The following is a 22,710-nucleotide window of genomic DNA, read 5'->3' on the forward strand; positions in this document are numbered from 1 at the left end:
AACGAACTCGAGTTCGTTCGTTCGTTCGTTCGAACTCAAACAGTGATTACCGACAGCGGAAAATACTAGAAGGGTCGGAAAGTTACTAAAACGGTCCGCGCTACACACGACTGCAATGATTATTAAAGCAATTTGGCCATTGCCCCGAAGTATTTGGCTTTTGGTTTCGTTACTATGATGTGAGTAATGTCCCAAAAACAGTTACTTTTCGCTAAATGTTCACTTCCAATTGGCTGTGTAGCAGCGCATGAACCCTTTCGCATATGCGAAAGGGTTCGTGCGCTCGAGGAACTCTCTAGACTTTTCGAGACGTCTGTGCTCGGTTCGGGAACAATGGTGTTCATCTATATAAACCGTTGCACCAGCACGACGACGGCATCAGTTGAAAATCAAACAAGCAACAATTGGCTCTCGAAGCACAAACCTCAAAGCAAAGCGAATTATTACAATCTCCGTTTGTGTTCAAGTTCAAGTGAAAGTTCCTGTTTTAGAAACCGTTCAATACCAACTTCTGTAAAAATGTCGATCGTTCCGATTTTCTTCCGTAACTGGTGGGAAGACGAATGGGACCGTCCGTTGTGGAACTCGCGCCTGATCGACCAAAATTTCGGAGGGGGCATTTCTTCGGACGACCTTCTCAACGTCCTGTCGACGGTGAACGATTCGCATAGCCACAGATTACAGCAGCATCATCATCATCCGACCCATCATCATCCGACGGGACGCTATATTCGCCCGTGGCACAGCTCGTGCGTTGCTAACAAGCCGGATATCGGCTCGGCGGTGAACATCACCAACGATAAGTTCCAAATCAATCTGGACGTGCAGCATTTCGCTCCGGAGGAGATCTCGGTAAAGTACGTCGACAAATCCATCATCGTGGAGGGAAAGCACGAGGAGAAACAGGACGACCACGGATACATTTCGCGCCATTTTGTACGCCGCTACATATTGCCGGTCGGCCACAACGAGAGCGATATCGCTTCGTCACTCTCATCGGATGGCATCCTGACCATCAGCTGCCCGAGGAAAGCGATCGAAAAGAAACCCGAGAAAGCCATTCCTATTATCCAAACTGGACAACCACTGAAATCGTTGACTGGAAAATCTTTCGCAGAAAATGGCCAAAAGAAAGCTCAAGATAAAATGGAGTCATAAGTGTGTCGGCCAAATGTTTTACAACTCTGATACTATGTTACAATCTACCTCGTTATTTAATTAATAAATGTGGCTTTTACTGTATACTATGCTCATTATTCAACTGTTTCTTTCATATTTTGCTTCCGAAATCGATTCGAATGACCTTGGGCTCGTAAAGAGAACGTCATTCTTTTGAACTGCTAAACGAAAAGATGATTAAATACATTCTTAGTTATATTTAATAATATGTGTATGAACGTTTTAAAGATCTTTATCTTTCACGATTGCCTAATGATGGACAGCACATTAGTTTCAATCCCACAGTTGTTATAGAGTAATACTACTAATACATCCACCGATCATCGCGATGATTTGACCAGACCAGCATCCCGAATTGAACGGTTGTATGCAAACCAAATGATTACATTGGATTATCCAAAGGGCATTCTTGAAACTTGTATGAAAATGTTACAATTCCAAAAAAATGGTAAATCCACACAAGTGAATTGAAATTTATTTAACTTTTTACTTACAATATAGGGGGTAATTTTTCTTATTTTATCACCTTGAAGAGATAATTTCTGTTCATTTCGCACAATAATGAAAACGTTACCGTGTAAAGTCTAAGTAGCCTTTAAAGTAAAGCCGTTGTAGTTTTTTTGGCCATTTAATAAATTCAATAAATATTGTTCCATAATATCTGATTGTTTAGAGACTATTTCAATCCACTTTTAAATTGACGCCTACTTCTTAGTCTACCGCAAACAATTTGCTTGTGTTTTATTTATTTTGCTACCCAAGTCTGCAACTGCGTTGACTTTGTTACATTACAATATCATTTCGTATTTGATGAGGCTTCTAAATTTTCAGAAATGATCTTAGGATTCGAAAACAGTTAACAGCGCATACATTTTCTAACATATTATAAATCATATCACACATTCAATTTAAATAATCTAAAGCATTACGCATCATAAAAAGTTGCAGTTTCCCAAGAGCAAGAACTTGTGGAAGAACGTGGCTAACGCAAGAAGAATGGAGACGGTTCTCGAAGTTTTTCCCAGAACTATCGAGAACATTTATTAGTAACTCGTTCCTCAATGTTTATATATTATACATAATATTGATATTATAATCGTATTGATCTTCATGATAAAGAATTACCTCGTTTTTACATTCAGTGAAAACCACGGTCCGAAAATAATTTAAATGATTAATCCTTCGAATGAACGTGCGTTCATTTCTAGTAGCTCATCGAATTCGCTCCGTTTTTCGAGAACTTTCGTTTAGATTCTCGAAAGCGATGTTCATCGCATATAAAACGGCGACGGTCGAGTGTTTGCATCAGTTCAAAATCAAACGAATCACAGAAAGCTATCGAAGCAGATTCCTAAGCCAACGAGAAGTTTTGTCGTGACGCCAATTCAAGCCGATTTCAAGTCAAGTGCAAAGTTTTATTTCGTGAACAAAGCAGTGAAAATGTCGATGATACCAATTTTCTTTCGAAACTGGTGGGACGACGAGTGGGACCGTCCGTTGTGGAACTCGCGCCTGATCGACCAACATTTCGGAAGGGGAGTCACGGGCGACGATCTACTAACCGCCCTGTCGTCGGTCTCTGCCGATTCCAATAACCGCCGACTTCAACACCAACATAGTCATCCTTCGGGGCGTTACATGCGTCCGTGGCACAGCTCCTGTGTGGCCAACAATCGTGACACTGGCTCGACAGTGAATGTAACCAACGATAAGTTCCAAATCAATCTGGACGTGCAGCATTTCGCTCCCGAGGAGATCTCGGTCAAGTACGTGGACAAATCCGTCATCGTGGAGGGCAAGCACGAAGAGAAACAGGACGATCACGGATACATTTCGCGCCATTTCGTACGCCGCTACATGTTGCCGGCCGGCCACAACGAGAGCGATATCGCTTCGTCACTCTCATCGGATGGCATCCTGACCATCAGCTGCCCGAGGAAAGCCATCGAACAGAAACCGGAAAAGAGCATTCCCATCACCCAGACAGGACAGCCACAGAAAGTAGCAGCTGATAAAGGAACGAAATAAAGTTTGAAGACGTTCATTTGAAAATTTATGGAACTACAAACCTATATTGTAACTGTAACCCTGTAACCATAATCATTGTAAACGTAACCTTGAAACACACTCTATGTAAACTCCGTTTGTTTAAGTTTCCGTAATAAACAGACAAATCCAAACCTAAAGTATGCGCTTGTTATTTATTTATTTATTTAATGATATTGGGGTTCAACGGGCAATGAAGCCTAACTGAGCTGCATAACTAACATGAGACGACATTGGAACACGCGGACGTGGACGAACAAAACCAATATGATCGCGAAACACAGTTATATTAATGTCAAATTCAAAGCAATCGAATACCGAGTTTATGATATGTTATGATTATGATTTATTTTCACCTATGAACTTTGTATGGAAAATCCTCTTGTTTCTAGAAAGATGCCATCGAATCTCTATTATCATGCATTAGTCACTATTGTATGTCCCGTGGGCGCATTCACTTCTCGGCCCCTTTGGTGGCTTGCGATTAATTTTAGAATATTCGCTCACGGATGACCCAAACTAGTAATTGTGGCGATGACTCCGAATGCATGTTGTTGTATCTTGATTCGGGCTTTAATGCAATTGTTTGGTATGACAATTATTATTATTGCTGTTTGTGTGTGAAAATGGAGAAACTAAGTCGAGACATTTCATTTCATTTCGTTTATTAAATTGGTCGGCGGTGGCTTTACAAATTCAAGCTTACATACTAAGTTCTTAAATACTAGGGGTGGTGGAGGCGCGAAGGCGGGGGCGGAAGGAGGAGATGGGGAGGTGGAAGTCGAACAGGGCGCTAGCGGCATTGAAGGATCCGAACGCCCGCAGGAATGGGTCATCGGATCCGAAGCGTGGTCGGCGGGGGGGTGATGAGGAACGAGGGTCTGTCGCGGAGGCGGCGAGATGGGCGTAGAAAGGGAGTAACGAAAGTAGGGAGGGAGCATCGGTATTATGGAGCAGGAGGTTGGCGATGAAGCGGGATTGGACAAAAATTGTTCAAATTTTATTTCAGTGTTGAAGAATGAAAAGTCATATTTTATGCTGTTTTAGCTTTGGAATAGTTTATTAAAAATCAATTAAGGGAATTTATGGAAATCAGGGATCGAAATCATTTTTTCTCCTCGCCATTCGTGGCACTTATGGCACCCGCAGGCTTCTCATCACTGGGTTTGTCGGCCAATGGTTTCGACGGTTGGCCAGTCTGGGTGATGGGGATGCTCTTTTCCGGTTTCTGTTCAATGGCTTTCCTCGGGCAGCTGATGGTCAGGATGCCATCCGATGAGAGTGACGAAGCGATATCGCTCTCGTTGTGGCCGGCCGGCAACATGTAGCGGCGTACGAAATGGCGCGAAATGTATCCGTGATCGTCCTGTTTCTCCTCGTGCTTTCCCTCCACGATGACGGATTTGTCCACGTACTTGACCGAGATCTCCTCGGGAGCGAAATGCTGCACGTCCAGATTGATTTGGAACTTGTCGTTGGTTACATTCACTGTCGAGCCAGTGTCACGATTGTTGGCCACACAGGAGCTGTGCCACGGACGCATGTAACGCCCCGAAGGATGACTATGTTGGTGTTGAAGTCGGCGGTTATTGGAATCGGCAGAGACCGACGACAGGGCGGTTAGTAGATCGTCGCCCGTGACTCCCCTTCCGAAATGTTGGTCGAGAAGCCGCGAGTTCCACAACGGACGGTCCCACTCGTCGTCCCACCAGTTACGGAAGAAAATCGGAACGATCGACATTTTCGCGTTTTACGTTTCAGGATACTTTCACGTTTGCTATTAAGCACTGTTTCAAGTTGGTTGATATTCGCTTGGCTGTAATTTGTTTCGATAGTTCACTTTCGTCGCTTGGCAGAATTTTGACTGTTAGCCTCGCTGCCGCCGTGCCGTTTATATAGCTTGAGCCATCGTTCGCACAGATTCGGTAGACATTTCTGGAATATTTACGAAGATTCTGCGCCAAATAAAGGTGAGATGAATCACGTTTTTGGTTCATTCTAGAAAGTCACAGAAAATGAACTCCGGATCGGGCGATGACAGACGCAATCTTGTGTAAACAAACGCCCTCGCGTCCGTTCGTGCTAAAGTTGTCGGAACAGCATTGTTGGGAGCAGTTTTTTCCCAAAATGTTATCCCTTTTGCAGTTAGTGTGCTTTGCGTTGTCTCTGCTTTCCTTCATATCAGTGTTTTACTCGGTGGGAAAGCTGGGTCTCTTCCTGGCAACGCCCCTCCAGGCAGAGCAATCAACAGATGCGTTTCCCAACGAGCAGTCTTCGCTTCGTGCGGCACTGTTTTCCCTGTTTTTCAACTCGATCTGGGTGGTTCTGTTTGTGCTGCAGCACACGCTCATGCGGGCATCGGCGGTAAAGCGTTTCTGGCAAACCGTTGGGCTAGAGCTGGCGGAACGAAGCGTCTACAACATTGCGTCTTCCTATTGCTTACTGGTGAGTGCTGAGGTAAACTACCCGATGTAGTTGTCTACACTTGTTGTGTTCACCTTCGTATTGCAGCTGCTGTTGAAGAACTGGAAAATGGATCCGACTCAGTTCCGTCTGTGGTTCTTCGATGTGGAAGACAATAAGCTGCTCTGGTGGGTCCTCACGGGGGCGCACGTTCTATCGTGGATCGTCGTCTACGGAGGCAGTCTGATGGTGGATCTGCCGGAACTGATCGGTCTGAAACATATTTACTACGCCATCAACGATCTGGCCCCGCCGATGTCGTACAAATCACGCGAATTGCAGGACTACTATCAGCGCTATCGGCACCCGTCGTTCATCGGCCTGTCGACCGTCCTTTGGCTCACCAACGGAATGACCCTGGATCGTTGCGTTCTGGCCACCATCTGGACTGTGTACATGTATCTGGGCTGGAACACGACAAAGCTCGACTTACAGTACCACCGGCACCAGCTGAAGAGCAAACGTGCCGAGCTTGTTGAAGTGACCAAGTGAACGGCCAAAACGCGATTTTAATTACTTTTAGTGTGCTTCACATTTTTACGAGGGTGCCTGCATATTGTGTTCCACTGACTGACTAATTTATTGTAGAACATCGTCAACATTCAAATACGCATTTTTCTAATAAACTAACCAAAGCCTCATCAAAGAGGATTTTTAAAGTATTTTACGAGTTTTTGGAAGCATGCTTTATGACTTTAGCACAACCGTAGCACACCGAACCTGAACCCATGGACCAAACTTAGAGCGATATTATCATTAAAAAGTATTCAAATACTCTTCTTTAATGTATTCAAACGCTATACTTTGCTGTTCGATTAAGATTAAACATCACCCACTACAAATCAACAGTCAGAAACCCGCCTAATGGCCATATTCGTCTAGGCACATCACCGATTCGTCAATGCCGTATGAAAAACGAAATATATTTATTATCTTCGACGGTGAGGGCTACTGTTATCTTCCCAGTATATTTATACTTTTATGATTTTTCTCTTTTAATTCAGAAACGCAGAAAAAGAAAACCAACTTCATGTTTTCATATCGTTAATGTAATTCTCTTTATTTGACAATGATATTCCGCTATAACGCGGTTGAACTTAAAACCGTTTTAATAGTAAGATACAAACAAATTACGGATAATGAATCGCAACAACACACCGCGATCCCCCAACACCCGTGGGTTAGAGTAGGTACCATCGCTTATCAAAATCCATGTTTCTTGCATATTAGGTTCAAAGAATTTCAGCCTTTGGAATCGCCTTTGTAAGTAAACTTAGAGACTGGCGTGGTTTTTGTTTTAATATCGTGGTTTTGTTTAATGTATTGAGCGGAAAAGAGTTCCTCCTTTTTTTAATGCAAGTCACAGAGCGTGGCGATTTAATCGACATCCTCCATGTCCTCGGAGAGCGGTGTCCTCGCGAGAGATCCTGGGAGTCGTCAACGAGCGGAGGCACATCTCCGGCAGCGGTGGACGGTGCAGCGGCACTTCCGGCATCATCCGTCGTCATCGGCTCGTTCTCATCCTCCTTCCACCTTCCACCGTTCACCTTCCGGTAACCCAATTGTTCGCTCAAAATGCGACGAATCGATTCTTTGGAAATTCCCAATTCCTTTTCCATAGAACGCAACGACGATTTCGGCTCAATTTTGAGAAGATCACGCACTTTTTCGATGCTATCGGGCGTAATCACGCACTTGGGTTGGCCGACATGAAGATCGTCGTGGACGTCTTCACGACCGTTTTTAAAACGCGTATACCACTCATGAACTCTGCCACGGGATAGACAATCATCACCATGAGCATGTTGCATAAATTTAAACGTTTCGGTAAACGTTTTACCGAGTTTAAAACAAATTTTGATATTGGCTCTTTGTTCAATGCTCATTTTCGTACCGACAACACAAACATACTGTCACTTTAGGTGCAATAACGACCAAATGTCATGAAATTTTGACAGGAAGTCTGGAAAGGATGTACCTTTCAAACACATATACAAACATCAAGGTGGCGCCACCAGAAATGTCCCTATTGAAAAAGTTCTGCTTACTTTGAAAAGGACTGTATATTTTTGTATCAAAATTATTCAGTATCTATTTGTCTTGTCTTTTGTGAGGAGTACTGTTATCTTCCCAGTCTTTATTTCAACTTTTATGATTTTTCTCTTTTAATTCAGAAACGCAGAAACAGAAACCAACTTCATGTTTTCATATCGTTAATGTAATTCTCTTTATTTGACGTTGATATTCCGCTATAACGCGGTTGAACTTAAAACCGTTTTAATAGTAAGATACAAACAAGTTACAGATAATGAATCGCAACAACAATAACACATCGCGATAATACTAATCGGAATATTATAAGTTCTCCTTCTGTCAGCACTAACTTTCCAATGCTGCTATTGCTGGTGCAATTCATCTCCCGTGGGTTAGAGTAGGTACCATCACTTATCAAAATCCTATTTTTGTTGCATATTAGGTTCAAAGAATTTCAGCCTTTGGAATCGCATTTGTAAGTAAACCTAGAGACTGGCGTGGTTTTTGTTTTTATATCGCTAATGGATTGAGCGGAAAAGAGCTCCTCCGTATAATGCAAGTCACAGAGCGTGCCGATTTAATCGACTTCCTCCATGTGCGAGAGATCCTCGGAGTCGTCAACGAGCGGAGGCGCATCGCCGGCAGCGGTTGAGGGCGCCGGGGCAACTCCGGCATCATCCGTCGTCATCGGCTCGTCCTCATCGATGCCCAGGCCAAGCTTGACCATGCGGTAGATGCGCGCGGCGTGGGTTCCGGGCTCATCCAGCGAGAATCCGGACGACAGCAGAGCAGTCTCGAACAGCAGGATCACCAGATCCTTGACGGCCTTATCGTTTTTATCGTCATCGGCACGTTGACGCAGCGTCTCGATGATGGCATGGTCGGGATTAATCTCCAGATGCTTCTTGCCGGCCATGTAGCCCATGGCAGACGAGTCGCGCAGGGCCTGCGCCTTCATGATGCGCTCCATGTTGGCCGACCAACCATACTGCGACGTGACGATACAGCAGGGAGAGTCCACCAATCGGTTGGAGACGACCACCTTCTCCACCTTGCTCTCCAGCACCGATTTCATCACCTTGCACAGGTTCTCGAACTTGGCCTTGTCTTCTTCACGCTTCTTCTTCTCAGCCTCATCCTCCGGCAGCTCCAGACCCTCCTTGGTCACGCAGACCAGCTGCTTGCCCTTGTACTCCTTCAGCTGCTGGATGACGTACTCGTCGATAGCTTCCGTCATGTAGATCACTTCGAAGCCACGCTTCTTCACACGCTCCACGAACGCCGAGTTCTTCACCTGCTCGATGTTCTCGCCCGTAATGAAGTAGATCTGACTTTGGTTCTCCTTCATGCGCCCAACGTAATCGTTCAGCGAGCAGTACTCATCGCCCGATGCGGACGTGTTAAAGCGCAGCAGATCGGCCAACTTCTGACGGTTCTGGCTGTCCTCGTGCACACCCAGCTTCAGGTTCTTGCTGAACTGATCGTAGAACTTCTTGTAGGTCTCTTTGTCCTCGGCCAGTTCCTCGAACAGCTCCATGCACTTCTTCACCAGATTCTTGCGGATCACCTTCAGGATCTTATTCTGTTGCAACATCTCACGGGAAATGTTCAGCGGGAGATCTTCCGAGTCTACCACACCCTTGATGAAGTTCAGATAGTCCGGAATCAGCTCCTCGCAGTTGTCCATGATGAACACTCGGCGCACATACAGTTTGATGTTGTTCTTCTTCTTCTTGTTCTCGAAGAGATCGAACGGCATACGACGCGGAACGAACAGGAGTGCCCGGAAGTCCAGCTGACCCTCGACCGAGAAGTGCTTCACGGCCAGATGGTCCTCCCAATCGTTCGTCAGGGACTTGTAGAACTCTCCGTATTCTTCCTGCGAGATATCGTCCGCATTGCGAGTCCAGATCGGCTTCGTTTTGTTCAGCTCCTCATCCTCGGTGTATTTCACCTTCACCGTTTTCTTCTTCTTGTCCTTTTTGTCCTCATCATCTTCAGCATCCTCCAGCTTAGGCTCGTCGTCCTTCTTTTCCTCTTCCTTCTTTTCTTCTTCGGCCTCATCGTCGCTCACCTCCTTTTCGCGTTCCTTCTCCACCAGCAGCTTGATCGGATAGCCGATGAACTGCGAGTGTTTGTTTACGATCTGCTTGACCTTGCTCTCCTCTAGATACTCCAGCTGATCCTCCTTGATGTGCAGCACAATCTTAGTACCGCGGCCCAGCGGCTCACCGGCATCCGAGCGCACGGTAAACGATCCTCCGGCCGATGATTCCCACACGTACTGTTCATCGTCGTTGTGCTTGGATGTGACCACCACCTTATCGGCGACCAGATAAGCCGAGTAGAAACCGACACCAAACTGACCGATCATGCTGATATCGGCACCGGCCTGAAGCGCCTCCATGAATGCCTTGGTGCCAGACTTTGCGATCGTTCCGAGGTTGTTGACCAGATCCGCCTTCGTCATGCCGATACCGGTATCGATGAGCGTCAGCGTACCGGCTTCCTTGTTCGGGATGATCTTGATGAACAGGTCCTTGCCCGAGTCCAGCTTGGTGGGGTCCGTCAGCGACTCGTAGCGGATCTTGTCCAAGGCATCGGAAGAGTTCGAGATCAACTCACGCAGGAAGATTTCCTTGTTCGAGTAGAACGTGTTGATGATCAGCGACATAAGCTGAGCGATCTCAGCCTGGAACGCGAAGGTTTCGGTTTCTGGTGCTTCCGGCATCTGTAATGAAGGGACAGAAAACAAATCCGGTCAAAATCACATGTAAAACAAGACTTTTAGATCATTTTTTTTATCTAAGCACTCTTGCAACAAAATAAGTGCAATAAGTTGCGCAAAATAGATCAAACTAATCGATTAGCAATGGTTGAAGTATGCTACATAATTGGTAACAGCCTAAAACCTTATTAATCTTCTTCACTGAATACAAATGTGCAAATACGAATTCCCATGACTGTATCGGAAAAATCAAACTGTTCATCGTTTATCGAAAGATCATTGTTCTAATCGGACTTTTAAACCAAAGAGACAAGGAACACGTTTGCGAAAAAAAAACTGAATAGTTTTGAAGCATGCTTTATGACTTTAGCACAACCGTAGCACACCGAACCTGAACCCATGGACCAAACTTAGAGCGATATTATCATTAAAAAGTATTCAAATACTCTTCTTTAATGTATTTCAAACGCTATACTTTGCTGTTCGATTAAGATTAAACATCACCCACTACAAATCAACAGTCAGAAACCCGCCTAATGGCCATATTCGTCTAGGCACATCACCGATTCGTCAATGCCGTATGAAAAACGAAATATATTTATTATCTTCGACGGTGAGGGGTACTGTTATCTTCCCAGTATATTTATACTTTTATGATTTTTCTCTTTTAATTCAGAAACGCAGAAAAAGAAAACCAACTTCATGTTTTCATATCGTTAATGTAATTCTCTTTATTTGACAATGATATTCCGTATAACGCGGTTGAACTTAAAACCGTTTTAATAGTAAGATACAAACAAATTACGGATAATGAATCGCAACAACACACCGCGATCCCCCAACACCCGTGGGTTAGAGTAGGTACCATCGCTTATCAAAATCCATGTTTCTTGCATATTAGGTTCAAAGAATTTCAGCCTTTGGAATCGCCTTTGTAAGTAAACTTAGAGACTGGCGTGGTTTTTGTTTTAATATCGTGGTTTTGTTTAATGTATTGAGCGGAAAAGAGTTCCTCCTTTTTTTAATGCAAGTCACAGAGCGTGGCGATTTAATCGACATCCTCCATGTCCTCGGAGAGCGGTGTCCTCGCGAGAGATCCTGGGAGTCGTCAACGAGCGGAGGCACATCTCCGGCAGCGGTGGACGGTGCAGCGGCACTTCCGGCATCATCCGTCGTCATCGGCTCGTTCTCATCCTCCTTCCACCTTCCACCGTTCACCTTCCGGTAACCCAATTGTTCGCTCAAAATGCGACGAATCGATTCTTTGGAAATTCCCAATTCCTTTTCCATAGAACGCAACGACGATTTCGGCTCAATTTTGAGAAGATCACGCACTTTTTCGATGCTATCGGGCGTAATCACGCACTTGGGTTGGCCGACATGAAGATCGTCGTGGACGTCTTCACGACCGTTTTTAAAACGCGTATACCACTCATGAACTCTGCCACGGGATAGACAATCATCACCATGAGCATGTTGCATAAATTTAAACGTTTCGGTAAACGTTTTACCGAGTTTAAAACAAATTTTGATATTGGCTCTTTGTTCAATGCTCATTTTCGTACCGACAACACAAACATACTGTCACTTTAGGTGCAATAACGACCAAATGTCATGAAATTTTGACAGGAAGTCTGGAAAGGATGTACCTTTCAAACACATATACAAACATCAAGGTGGCGCCACCAGAAATGTCCCTATTGAAAAAGTTCTGCTTACTTTGAAAAGGACTGTATATTTTTGTATCAAAATTATTCAGTATCTATTTGTCTTGTCTTTTGTGAGGAGTACTGTTATCTTCCCAGTCTTTATTTCAACTTTTATGATTTTTCTCTTTTAATTCAGAAACGCAGAAACAGAAACCAACTTCATGTTTTCATATCGTTAATGTAATTCTCTTTATTTGACGTTGATATTCCGCTATAACGCGGTTGAACTTAAAACCGTTTTAATAGTAAGATACAAACAAGTTACAGATAATGAATCGCAACAACAATAACACATCGCGATAATACTAATCGGAATATTATAAGTTCTCCTTCTGTCAGCACTAACTTTCCAATGCTGCTATTGCTGGTGCAATTCATCTCCCGTGGGTTAGAGTAGGTACCATCACTTATCAAAATCCTATTTTTGTTGCATATTAGGTTCAAAGAATTTCAGCCTTTGGAATCGCATTTGTAAGTAAACCTAGAGACTGGCGTGGTTTTTGTTTTTATATCGCTAATGGATTGAGCGGAAAAGAGCTCCTCCGTATAATGCAAGTCACAGAGCGTGCCGATTTAATCGACTTCCTCCATGTGCGAGAGATCCTCGGAGTCGTCAACGAGCGGAGGCGCATCGCCGGCAGCGGTTGAGGGCGCCGGGGCAACTCCGGCATCATCCGTCGTCATCGGCTCGTCCTCATCGATGCCCAGGCCAAGCTTGACCATGCGGTAGATGCGCGCGGCGTGGGTTCCGGGCTCATCCAGCGAGAATCCGGACGACAGCAGAGCAGTCTCGAACAGCAGGATCACCAGATCCTTGACGGCCTTATCGTTTTTATCGTCATCGGCACGTTGACGCAGCGTCTCGATGATGGCATGGTCGGGATTAATCTCCAGATGCTTCTTGCCGGCCATGTAGCCCATGGCAGACGAGTCGCGCAGGGCCTGCGCCTTCATGATGCGCTCCATGTTGGCCGACCAACCATACTGCGACGTGACGATACAGCAGGGAGAGTCCACCAATCGGTTGGAGACGACCACCTTCTCCACCTTGCTCTCCAGCACCGATTTCATCACCTTGCACAGGTTCTCGAACTTGGCCTTGTCTTCTTCGCGCTTCTTCTTCTCAGCCTCATCCTCCGGCAGCTCCAGACCCTCCTTGGTCACGCAGACCAGCTGCTTGCCCTTGTACTCCTTCAGCTGCTGGATGACGTACTCGTCGATAGCTTCCGTCATGTAGATCACTTCGAAGCCACGCTTCTTCACACGCTCCACGAACGCCGAGTTCTTCACCTGCTCGATGTTCTCGCCCGTAATGAAGTAGATCTGACTTTGGTTCTCCTTCATGCGCCCAACGTAATCGTTCAGCGAGCAGTACTCATCGCCCGATGCGGACGTGTTAAAGCGCAGCAGATCGGCCAACTTCTGACGGTTCTGGCTGTCCTCGTGCACACCCAGCTTCAGGTTCTTGCTGAACTGATCGTAGAACTTCTTGTAGGTCTCTTTGTCCTCGGCCAGTTCCTCGAACAGCTCCATGCACTTCTTCACCAGATTCTTGCGGATCACCTTCAGGATCTTATTCTGTTGCAACATCTCACGGGAAATGTTCAGCGGGAGATCTTCCGAGTCTACCACACCCTTGATGAAGTTCAGATAGTCCGGAATCAGCTCCTCGCAGTTGTCCATGATGAACACTCGGCGCACATACAGTTTGATGTTGTTCTTCTTCTTCTTGTTCTCGAAGAGATCGAACGGCATACGACGCGGAACGAACAGGAGTGCCCGGAAGTCCAGCTGACCCTCGACCGAGAAGTGCTTCACGGCCAGATGGTCCTCCCAATCGTTCGTCAGGGACTTGTAGAACTCTCCGTATTCTTCCTGCGAGATATCGTCCGCATTGCGAGTCCAGATCGGCTTCGTTTTGTTCAGCTCCTCATCCTCGGTGTATTTCACCTTCACCGTTTTCTTCTTCTTGTCCTTTTTGTCCTCATCATCTTCAGCATCCTCCAGCTTAGGCTCGTCGTCCTTCTTTTCCTCTTCCTTCTTTTCTTCTTCGGCCTCATCGTCGCTCACCTCCTTTTCGCGTTCCTTCTCCACCAGCAGCTTGATCGGATAGCCGATGAACTGCGAGTGTTTGTTTACGATCTGCTTGACCTTGCTCTCCTCTAGATACTCCAGCTGATCCTCCTTGATGTGCAGCACAATCTTAGTACCGCGGCCCAGCGGCTCACCGGCATCCGAGCGCACGGTAAACGATCCTCCGGCCGATGATTCCCACACGTACTGTTCATCGTCGTTGTGCTTGGATGTGACCACCACCTTATCGGCGACCAGATAAGCCGAGTAGAAACCGACACCAAACTGACCGATCATGCTGATATCGGCACCGGCCTGAAGCGCCTCCATGAATGCCTTGGTGCCAGACTTTGCGATCGTTCCGAGGTTGTTGACCAGATCCGCCTTCGTCATGCCGATACCGGTATCGATGAGCGTCAGCGTACCGGCTTCCTTGTTCGGGATGATCTTGATGAACAGGTCCTTGCCCGAGTCCAGCTTGGTGGGGTCCGTCAGCGACTCGTAGCGGATCTTGTCCAAGGCATCGGAAGAGTTCGAGATCAACTCACGCAGGAAGATTTCCTTGTTCGAGTAGAACGTGTTGATGATCAGCGACATAAGCTGAGCGATCTCAGCCTGGAACGCGAAGGTTTCGGTTTCTGGTGCTTCCGGCATCTGTAATGAAGGGACAGAAAACAAATCCGGTCAAAATCACATGTAAAACAAGACTTTTAGATCATTTTTTTTATCTAAGCACTCTTGCAACAAAATAAGTGCAATAAGTTGCGCAAAATAGATCAAAGTAATCGATTAGCAATGGTTGAAGTATGCTACATAATTGGTAACAGCCCAAAACCTTATTAATCTTCTTCACTGAATACAAATGTGCAAATACGAATTCCCATGACTGTATCGGAAAAATCAAACTGTTCATCGTTTATCGAAAGATCATTGTTCTAATCGGACTTTTAAACCAAAGAGACAAGGAACACGTTTGCGAAAAAAAGCTGAATAGTTTTCCACTGCTGCTCTCATTAAATTTTCTTTGCATTATAAAGGACCGATGATTCACTAGCGTCAATTAAAGAAAGGGTTCAAAGACCACGTTTTCACAAGCAGGAAAAGAATCATGGCACTGTTTCTGGATCAATCTAAGTTGGCCACAATAAAGTATTAGGCAAAATACTTTACACGTTCTGTCACAGAAACATACCTTGAAGATTTTCTGTTAGATTTTTTCACTAAGAATAAACTCTTCAACACAATGAGAATTGATTTCTCACACTTCGTTTAGCACTGAATAGCAAGCTTCACACGCTGAATGGCAACTCGACGAGCTCCGCTCTCTTCAGGTTCACAGTTAAAAATCGTCTGATGGTTCGCGCAGCCGGACCGGCCCTGTTATAACCTATAACCGGCAAACGCTAGAAGTTTCTAGCAACGGAACAGCATGCTAAGGTTGGCGTTTGCGAAATCGTGTCGTTTCGGTCGCACTTTGCCGTGAACGGAGTGTGCGAGAGAAACCAGAGACGGAAGCACAGCCGCCGATGTTTCGCGAATCTTCTAGAACGTTCCAGACGTTTCTAGAAGCTTCGGTGGGTAAAAGCCATACTGAGTGCCGAACCAACCGGAACTAGAAGAACGAACAAAACTTCCCCTCCAAGCAATGCAGGCACTCATTCAGGCAGGTTTTCGATTTCGCCAGCCAACTGTCAGTTTGGGTGAGTTTTTGTTTTCACAAATGTCAATAAAACATTTTAAGGAGGGAAAATATACATTTTGAGGCACAATATCAAACAACAAAATTATACTTTTTATTAATTATTAGTTAAGAAAATTTAATGATCAGATGATGATAATGATGATGATGATAAGATATGATTTTATGTTCGGTTTTAGAACAAAATCCAACGATCTTTACATTTTAAAGATGATTAAAATGACTGTCAACATCCTCACTTATGCATTTTTCGTATCCAATCTCCTTGAAATAGAATGACATTATTTGAATAATTGGAATAGCTGTAAACATTTCTTCATAAATCGTCTTTATTGATCTACAAAATACAAAATTAAAATTATACAAAGAATAAATAAGTTTGTCGAAAAATGCTTCTTGATTTTCGCCCTGCTGTCAATTCCTAGCGGCGGCGAAATGTGTGCTAAATCCGCGTCCCGGCGGAACTCATTTCCCCTCCACAATTTCTAGAAATTGCGCGAAAACCGAAACCGGACGCGAGTTTGCGAATGAATTTTCCAGAAGTCGCAAGTTAATCTATAAATTCGGCTCGCTTTTCGCACGTGTTCAAGAGTATCAAGAAAGGTTTCGAACAAAACGTTCCGCGTTCAACTCCGAAAGGACATACATTAAGGAAAAGTTTTGCAATTTGCTAATTTAAAAGTACTACCAAGGTAAGTTGTATAGTCAAACCAAGGAAATGTTATGCTCACAGTCCTGAAATCGGTGTTATCAAAGATTTGAAGTGGCCGATGTATTGGTGATTTAAGTTTTTTGAAATGTTAAAAGTGTGTGCTTTTCATGAACATAATTCAAGGAGATTTAGATAGCATGCAATTTGAGAATCAAGTAACTTACTGCACTCTAGCAAACTTTCATCTAATGGGATTTTCGTCCCTTTATTGCGTTACAGATGCCGGAAGCACCAGAAACCGAAACCTTCGCGTTCCAGGCTGAGATCGCTCAGCTTATGTCGCTGATCATCAACACGTTCTACTCGAACAAGGAAATCTTCCTGCGTGAGTTGATCTCGAACTCTTCCGATGCCTTGGACAAGATCCGCTACGAGTCGCTGACGGACCCCACCAAGCTGGACTCGGGCAAGGACCTGTTCATCAAGATCATCCCGAACAAGGAAGCCGGTACGCTGACGCTCATCGATACCGGTATCGGCATGACGAAGGCGGATCTGGTCAACAACCTCGGAACGATCGCAAAGTCTGGCACCAAGGCATTCATGGAGGCGCTTCAGGCCGGTGCCGATATCAGCATGATCGGTCAGTTTGGTGTCGGTTTCTACTCGGCTTATCTGGTCGCCGATAAGGTGGTGGTCACATCCAAGCACAACGACGATGAACAGTACGTGTGGGAATCATCGGCCGGAGGATCGTTTACCGTGCGCTCGGATGCCGGTGAGCCGCTGGGCCGCGGTACTAAGATTGTGCTGCACATCAAGGAGGATCAGCTGGAGTATCTAGAGGAGAGCAAGGTCAAGCAGATCGTAAACAAACACTCGCAGTTCATCGGCTATCCGATCAAGCTGCTGGTGGAGAAGGAACGCGAAAAGGAGGTGAGCGACGATGAGGCCGAAGAAGAAAAGAAGGAAGAGGAAAAGAAGGACGACGAGCCTAAGCTGGAGGATGCTGAAGATGATGAGGACAAAAAGGACAAGAAGAAGAAAACGGTGAAGGTGAAATACACCGAGGATGAGGAGCTGAACAAAACGAAGCCGATCTGGACTCGCAATGCGGACGATATCTCGCAGGAAGAATACGGAGAGTTCTACAAGTCCCTGACGAACGATTGGGAGGACCATCTGGCCGTGAAGCACTTCTCGGTCGAGGGTCAGCTGGACTTCCGGGCACTCCTGTTCGTTCCGCGTCGTATGCCGTTCGATCTCTTCGAGAACAAGAAGAAGAAGAACAACATCAAACTGTATGTGCGCCGAGTGTTCATCATGGACAACTGCGAGGAGCTGATTCCGGACTATCTGAACTTCATCAAGGGTGTGGTAGACTCGGAAGATCTCCCGCTGAACATTTCCCGTGAGATGTTGCAACAGAATAAGATCCTGAAGGTGATCCGCAAGAATCTGGTGAAGAAGTGCATGGAGCTGTTCGAGGAACTGGCCGAGGACAAAGAGACCTACAAGAAGTTCTACGATCAGTTCAGCAAGAACCTGAAGCTGGGTGTGCACGAGGACAGCCAGAACCGTCAGAAGTTGGCCGATCTGCTGCGCTTTAACACGTCCGCATCGGGCGATGAGTACTGCTCGCTGAACGATTACGTTGGGCGCATGAAGGAGAACCAAAGTCAGATCTACTTCATTACGGGCGAGAACATCGAGCAGGTGAAGAACTCGGCGTTCGTGGAGCGTGTGAAGAAGCGTGGCTTCGAAGTGATCTACATGACGGAAGCTATCGACGAGTACGTCATCCAGCAGCTGAAGGAGTACAAGGGCAAGCAGCTGGTCTGCGTGACCAAGGAGGGTCTGGAGCTGCCGGAGGATGAGGCTGAGAAGAAGAAGCGTGAAGAAGACAAGGCCAAGTTCGAGAACCTGTGCAAGGTGATGAAATCGGTGCTGGAGAGCAAGGTGGAGAAGGTGGTCGTCTCCAACCGATTGGTGGACTCTCCCTGCTGTATCGTCACGTCGCAGTATGGTTGGTCGGCCAACATGGAGCGCATCATGAAGGCGCAGGCCCTGCGCGACTCGTCTGCCATGGGCTACATGGCCGGCAAGAAGCATCTGGAGATCAATCCCGACCATGCCATCATCGAGACGCTGCGTCAACGTGCCGATGACGATAAAAACGATAAGGCCGTCAAGGATCTGGTGATCCTGCTGTTCGAGACTGCTCTGCTGTCGTCCGGATTCTCGCTGGATGAGCCCGGAACCCACGCCGCGCGCATCTACCGCATGGTCAAGCTTGGCCTGGGCATCGATGAGGACGAGCCGATGACGACGGATGATGCCGGAGTTGCCCCGGCGCCCTCAACCGCTGCCGGCGATGCGCCTCCGCTCGTTGACGACTCCGAGGATCTCTCGCACATGGAAGAAGTGGACTAAAAAGCCAATTGATGCCATTCCCTAGAATGTCTGTAAAACAAATTCCATTACCTATATGTGTTCCTCGTTGTTAGAAATTTTAATTTATTTACGACATGACATAAAGCGAAAGTCGTCTCAATGATCTTGTACCACTTGGTTCAGTTATCTGTTAAGTGACTGATGAAGTAAGAATGAACAAAGAACATAGAATAGTCATAAAAACATAACTCTCTTTGTAAACAATCTAAACTGTACTGCTCATTTCGTTTGAAAAATTGGTGCACTACGAAAAAAGAATAAGAAAGGTAAGAATTCAAGAGCAAAAATTATGAACTTTTCTTACAGCTTTAATGAAAACCCTTTCTGTTTGTCTTCCATTGTAAGGCTGACGAAGATCGCTGATGATGCTGAATACAAAAGGAAACGGCCGTGCCACAATGCTGTTTGTCCGTGCTAGAAAGAGAAGGGAGGCAATTCATCAATGATGATGATGATGAACAATGATGAACCGAAGGCGCGTCTCTCGCGATCAGTGCATGCGAACGCGGGATTTTGTCTCTCTGCTCAGTTGACCGGCAGATCTTCGCGGGGGTGCTTCGTCGCGACTTTAGTCAACGAGTGTTAAAAGATAATTGCTAGGCGTGACATGCATTCGTGCGTTCCCTAACAACCACTGCGTCGGCAAACCTTATCTCCGTGTTTAAAAGTGCATAAAGAGAGCGTTTTCCAGTTCAACAAAAAACAACGACCAACTGTAAGTGGCTTGGACAAGACCTCAGTTATTGTAAAGTCTCGCAATACGTGCCTAAAGCGATACTGGTTTGTTTTTATAAGTGCGTTAAAAATAGCCTAAGACTGTTAACAATTATCTCACGGTGAGATTGTGAGTTTTTGTCATTACCTGCCTTGCCTGGAGGAAAAAAGTAATTGCTCTGCAACAATAGAGCAAAGAAACGTTACAACGGGTAAGAAAAAGAAAACATGTCACCGCACATTGAGGCTCTTTTTTACCTATAATGCTGCCAACACAGAACGAACTAGCGAAAGAGAGCAAAAGGTGGGATAGAAAAATGGTCACAGAAAAGAATAGAACCGATCGTCGAAACCCGCAGGATCGACAGCATAGAGAGAAGGAAAACCGGTTAACATGGAAAGAAGCAGTCCGGAATGCACGAGGCGATGATGGAATCCCTTTCTTGATATGTTGTATTTTTTGTTTTTTTATGCGTCGGCCACTCCCCTATGCGATCGCTTAAGAGCTATGCGATCACCTGTAGCACCACCGCGTGCGTTGATAGGCGTGATCAATCCAAAGATGTGTGTAACATCGTGGCTCTTCGAACATCATCACTGATCAATGATCACAATCAGAATCTTAATGCTAAAATGCCCAGGTTTAATAATTTTTTAGTTACAAAGTGCTTAGAGAGACAACCCAGAGACCTTGAGTTCGATTGCATGACGTCAGGTATTTGACGAAAAAATGATCATTACATTACTGCGTGAATAGATCGTGCAACATTCATGATTGATGAACTATACGGTCGCTATCAGTGGTGGATGAGACGAAAAGATAAATGTTACTGCCAATGTTCACACAATCTAATACACGTCTAGTAACGTAGCTAGAAAAGTCAATCGTTTGTTCAAGCATTACGGCATTCAAGCAACACGCTGGGACTGAAAACTAGATTTTAATAGCACCATGTGTTTGGGCCTCTAATTATTTAATTTAAGCAACAATTATAAGTGCGATCCTCGGTGGGTGTTTGGAACAGATCGACACGGCCGTGGACATAGTGTGCCACAGCAGAGCGCCATCCCTCGCCAGGCGTGCTATTTGAGCTTGACGATTTTATTTCTTACGCTTTAGCCCGAAGAACATGATCCTGCGAGTTGCCCTCCTACCGACCGTCCTGCTCGGCCTGGTGAACGTGTCCATTGCGCAAAGAAGTGACTGCTGCGAGTCGTATTGCTACAACGATGATCACGATCGCACACAAGTGCAACACTTTGCCACCAAAACGGCCTACGAAGTCATTCGTATTCCCGATACGGACAAACAGCACATTGTGCCCAGTAAGTGTCGCATCAATGTATCTGGTTCGCATCTGTAAAAATGATGGATTTTTTGTTTTCACCGCGCCTCAGATTGTCGCCCGGTAAAACTTTGGTCATTAAATCGTCACGGTACGCGGCTGCCATCGAAAGGTGATATTCAAAAGCTGCCCAGGTTACTCAAAATGGTATGTTGCGGAAGTGCGCGGTTGGAGTGTTTGAAAATTTGCGACAAAATGGACTAAACTAATGGTGTGCCAAACTTTTTTACAGCTGCAGGATGCCATTATGGAGAACTACTTCGGTCGACGCACATTGCCGGACAACGGGCGAATGTGTGAGGAGGACCTAGAGCTTCTCCGAGGCTGGAACTGGAATCCGAACATAACCGAGCAGTACGAGTCGGTGCTGACGACGGCCGGCTGGGAAGAAGTAAAGTATTTCGCTCTTCGGACGAAGAACAGATATTGGGACATTATTGGCCCAACTTATGAGCCAAAGAAGTACCTCGTGAGTCAACCTGCTAATTTAGCGCAACGGGCAAGAGATGATCCGGTAATGAGAAATCTGTTTCTTCACAGTTCCGTCACACCAACGCTCAGCGTACGGAAGCGAGCTTTAAAGCGTTCGTTGAAGGGTTGTTCGGTACCGAGGAAGCGAAACGTGTCAAACCGGTGCCAGCTTCTGATCCCGATCGATTGCTAAAACCGTATGATTACTGTCCCGATTACGCCAACAATAAGGCCCGCGACGAACGGGATGAAAACGCCGAGGCAAACAAATTCACTCGAACACCGCTTTTCATCAGCACTGTTTGGGACATTTCGCAACGGTTAGGCTTCCGGCACAACCTGAGCGTTGAACAGATAGACGCCATGTGGAGTATGTGTCGGTTCGAGCAAGCCTGGCACCTATCGATGACCAGTCCGTTCTGTTCGGCGTTCACCAAGGATCAGGTCCGTGTGCTCGAGTATAAAGAGGATTTGCAGTACTACTACAGCAACAGCTACGGATACCAGCACAGCCAGAACCTAGCCTGCCACGCCGTAGCAGATATGTTGAAGCATCTCGGCACAACGGAGGAACCGTTAATGGTTTCGTACTTTACGCACGATTCCGAGCTGCAACTTTTCCTTGCGGCGCTAGGGGCAAAACGGGATCATGTTCCGCTGCGAGCTGACAACTTTGCGACGATGCGAAACCGTCAGTACACTTCCAGCAATATTCCTTTCGCGGCCAACATAGTTGCCGTCAAGTATCAGTAAGTATCGGAAAACATTTCGTAAACATGGAACGACATAAATGGTTATGCATTGTTCTGCTCTGCCATATCCAACAGATGCACGGAACCGCAAGAACCGGTGAAGGTAATCTTCTTCCTCAACGAAAGGCCAATCATGCTGGATTGGTGCCGAGTTGGGCTTTGCAACTGGTCCGATGTGAAGCGCCAGTACCAAAGATTCAGCGAGGGTAACTGTGACCAAATGTTCTGCTTCGGAAGTGGAGCATCGGAAATGAGGCTTTCTTTTACCATCTTCCTACTGGGAGCCACCACTTTGGTGGCGTGGACCAGACTTAGTATTTTTTAACGCTAGTACCGATACCGAATTGTGCTTTTCGAGATCTTACACAATAAAACAGAAACCAAATACCA

At 45.8% G+C, this 22,710-nt stretch overlaps 8 protein-coding genes across 9 annotated transcripts; 5 read left to right on the forward strand and 3 right to left on the reverse strand.

The window, feature by feature from the left end:
* The first annotated feature begins 397 nt into the window (after positions 1 to 397).
* Positions 398 to 1,195, forward strand: LOC128267382 (protein lethal(2)essential for life-like). The gene has a single exon (XM_053004204.1). The coding sequence runs from the start codon at positions 520 to 522 to the stop codon at positions 1,156 to 1,158; it is 639 nt and encodes a 212-aa protein (XP_052860164.1). The 5' UTR covers positions 398 to 519; the 3' UTR covers positions 1,159 to 1,195.
* Positions 1,196 to 2,529: 1,334 nt separating this feature from the next.
* LOC128267976 (protein lethal(2)essential for life-like) lies at positions 2,530 to 3,264 on the forward strand. The gene is made up of 2 exons (XM_053004952.1): positions 2,530 to 2,750; positions 2,799 to 3,264. Exons 1-2 carry the CDS (start codon positions 2,620 to 2,622, stop codon positions 3,205 to 3,207), a joined length of 540 nt encoding a protein of 179 aa, XP_052860912.1. The 5' UTR covers positions 2,530 to 2,619; the 3' UTR covers positions 3,208 to 3,264.
* Positions 3,265 to 4,330: 1,066 nt separating this feature from the next.
* LOC128267023 (protein lethal(2)essential for life-like) lies at positions 4,331 to 5,079 on the reverse strand. Its single transcript, XM_053003813.1, has 2 exons — positions 4,836 to 5,079; positions 4,331 to 4,787 (listed from the first exon to the last, which is right to left on the reverse strand). The coding sequence occupies exons 1-2, from the start codon at positions 4,964 to 4,966 to the stop codon at positions 4,331 to 4,333; spliced, it is 588 nt and encodes a 195-aa protein (XP_052859773.1). The 5' UTR covers positions 4,967 to 5,079.
* Positions 5,080 to 5,312: 233 nt separating this feature from the next.
* LOC128267975 (nurim homolog) lies at positions 5,313 to 6,591 on the forward strand. Its single transcript, XM_053004951.1, has 2 exons — positions 5,313 to 5,670; positions 5,737 to 6,591. Exons 1-2 carry the CDS (start codon positions 5,353 to 5,355, stop codon positions 6,178 to 6,180), a joined length of 762 nt encoding a protein of 253 aa, XP_052860911.1. The 5' UTR covers positions 5,313 to 5,352; the 3' UTR covers positions 6,181 to 6,591.
* A 1,314-nt stretch (positions 6,592 to 7,905) lies between these two features.
* LOC128267974 (heat shock protein 83) lies at positions 7,906 to 10,462 on the reverse strand. Its single transcript, XM_053004950.1, has one exon. The coding sequence runs from the start codon at positions 10,451 to 10,453 to the stop codon at positions 8,300 to 8,302; it is 2,154 nt and encodes a 717-aa protein (XP_052860910.1). The 5' UTR covers positions 10,454 to 10,462; the 3' UTR covers positions 7,906 to 8,299.
* A 1,876-nt stretch (positions 10,463 to 12,338) lies between these two features.
* On the reverse strand, positions 12,339 to 15,564 carry LOC128267973 (heat shock protein 83). The gene is made up of 2 exons (XM_053004949.1): positions 15,425 to 15,564; positions 12,339 to 14,886 (listed from the first exon to the last, which is right to left on the reverse strand). The coding sequence occupies exon 2, from the start codon at positions 14,884 to 14,886 to the stop codon at positions 12,733 to 12,735; it is 2,154 nt and encodes a 717-aa protein (XP_052860909.1). The 5' UTR covers positions 15,425 to 15,564; the 3' UTR covers positions 12,339 to 12,732.
* Positions 15,565 to 16,570: 1,006 nt separating this feature from the next.
* LOC128277807 (heat shock protein 83) lies at positions 16,571 to 19,193 on the forward strand. Its single transcript, XM_053016334.1, has 2 exons — positions 16,571 to 16,623; positions 16,863 to 19,193. The coding sequence occupies exon 2, from the start codon at positions 16,863 to 16,865 to the stop codon at positions 19,014 to 19,016; it is 2,154 nt and encodes a 717-aa protein (XP_052872294.1). The 5' UTR covers positions 16,571 to 16,623; the 3' UTR covers positions 19,017 to 19,193.
* Positions 19,194 to 19,588: 395 nt separating this feature from the next.
* On the forward strand, positions 19,589 to 22,695 carry LOC128267352 (multiple inositol polyphosphate phosphatase 1). 2 transcript variants are annotated; one of them, XM_053004166.1, is made up of 6 exons: positions 19,589 to 19,752; positions 20,872 to 21,077; positions 21,150 to 21,244; positions 21,330 to 21,566; positions 21,638 to 22,317; positions 22,396 to 22,695. In XM_053004166.1, the coding sequence occupies exons 2-6, from the start codon at positions 20,882 to 20,884 to the stop codon at positions 22,643 to 22,645; spliced, it is 1,458 nt and encodes a 485-aa protein (XP_052860126.1). In that variant the 5' UTR covers positions 19,589 to 19,752; positions 20,872 to 20,881; the 3' UTR covers positions 22,646 to 22,695. The 2 variants fall into 2 exon arrangements, with proteins under 2 accessions (XP_052860126.1, XP_052860127.1); XM_053004167.1 differs by lacking the exon at positions 19,589 to 19,752 and adding an exon at positions 19,945 to 19,963.
* Positions 22,696 to 22,710: the final 15 nt, after the last annotated feature.

The sequence above is a fragment of the Anopheles cruzii genome, chromosome 2, assembly GCF_943734635.1.
Source record: "Anopheles cruzii chromosome 2, idAnoCruzAS_RS32_06, whole genome shotgun sequence".
NCBI classification, from domain to species: domain Eukaryota; kingdom Metazoa; phylum Arthropoda; class Insecta; order Diptera; family Culicidae; genus Anopheles; species Anopheles cruzii.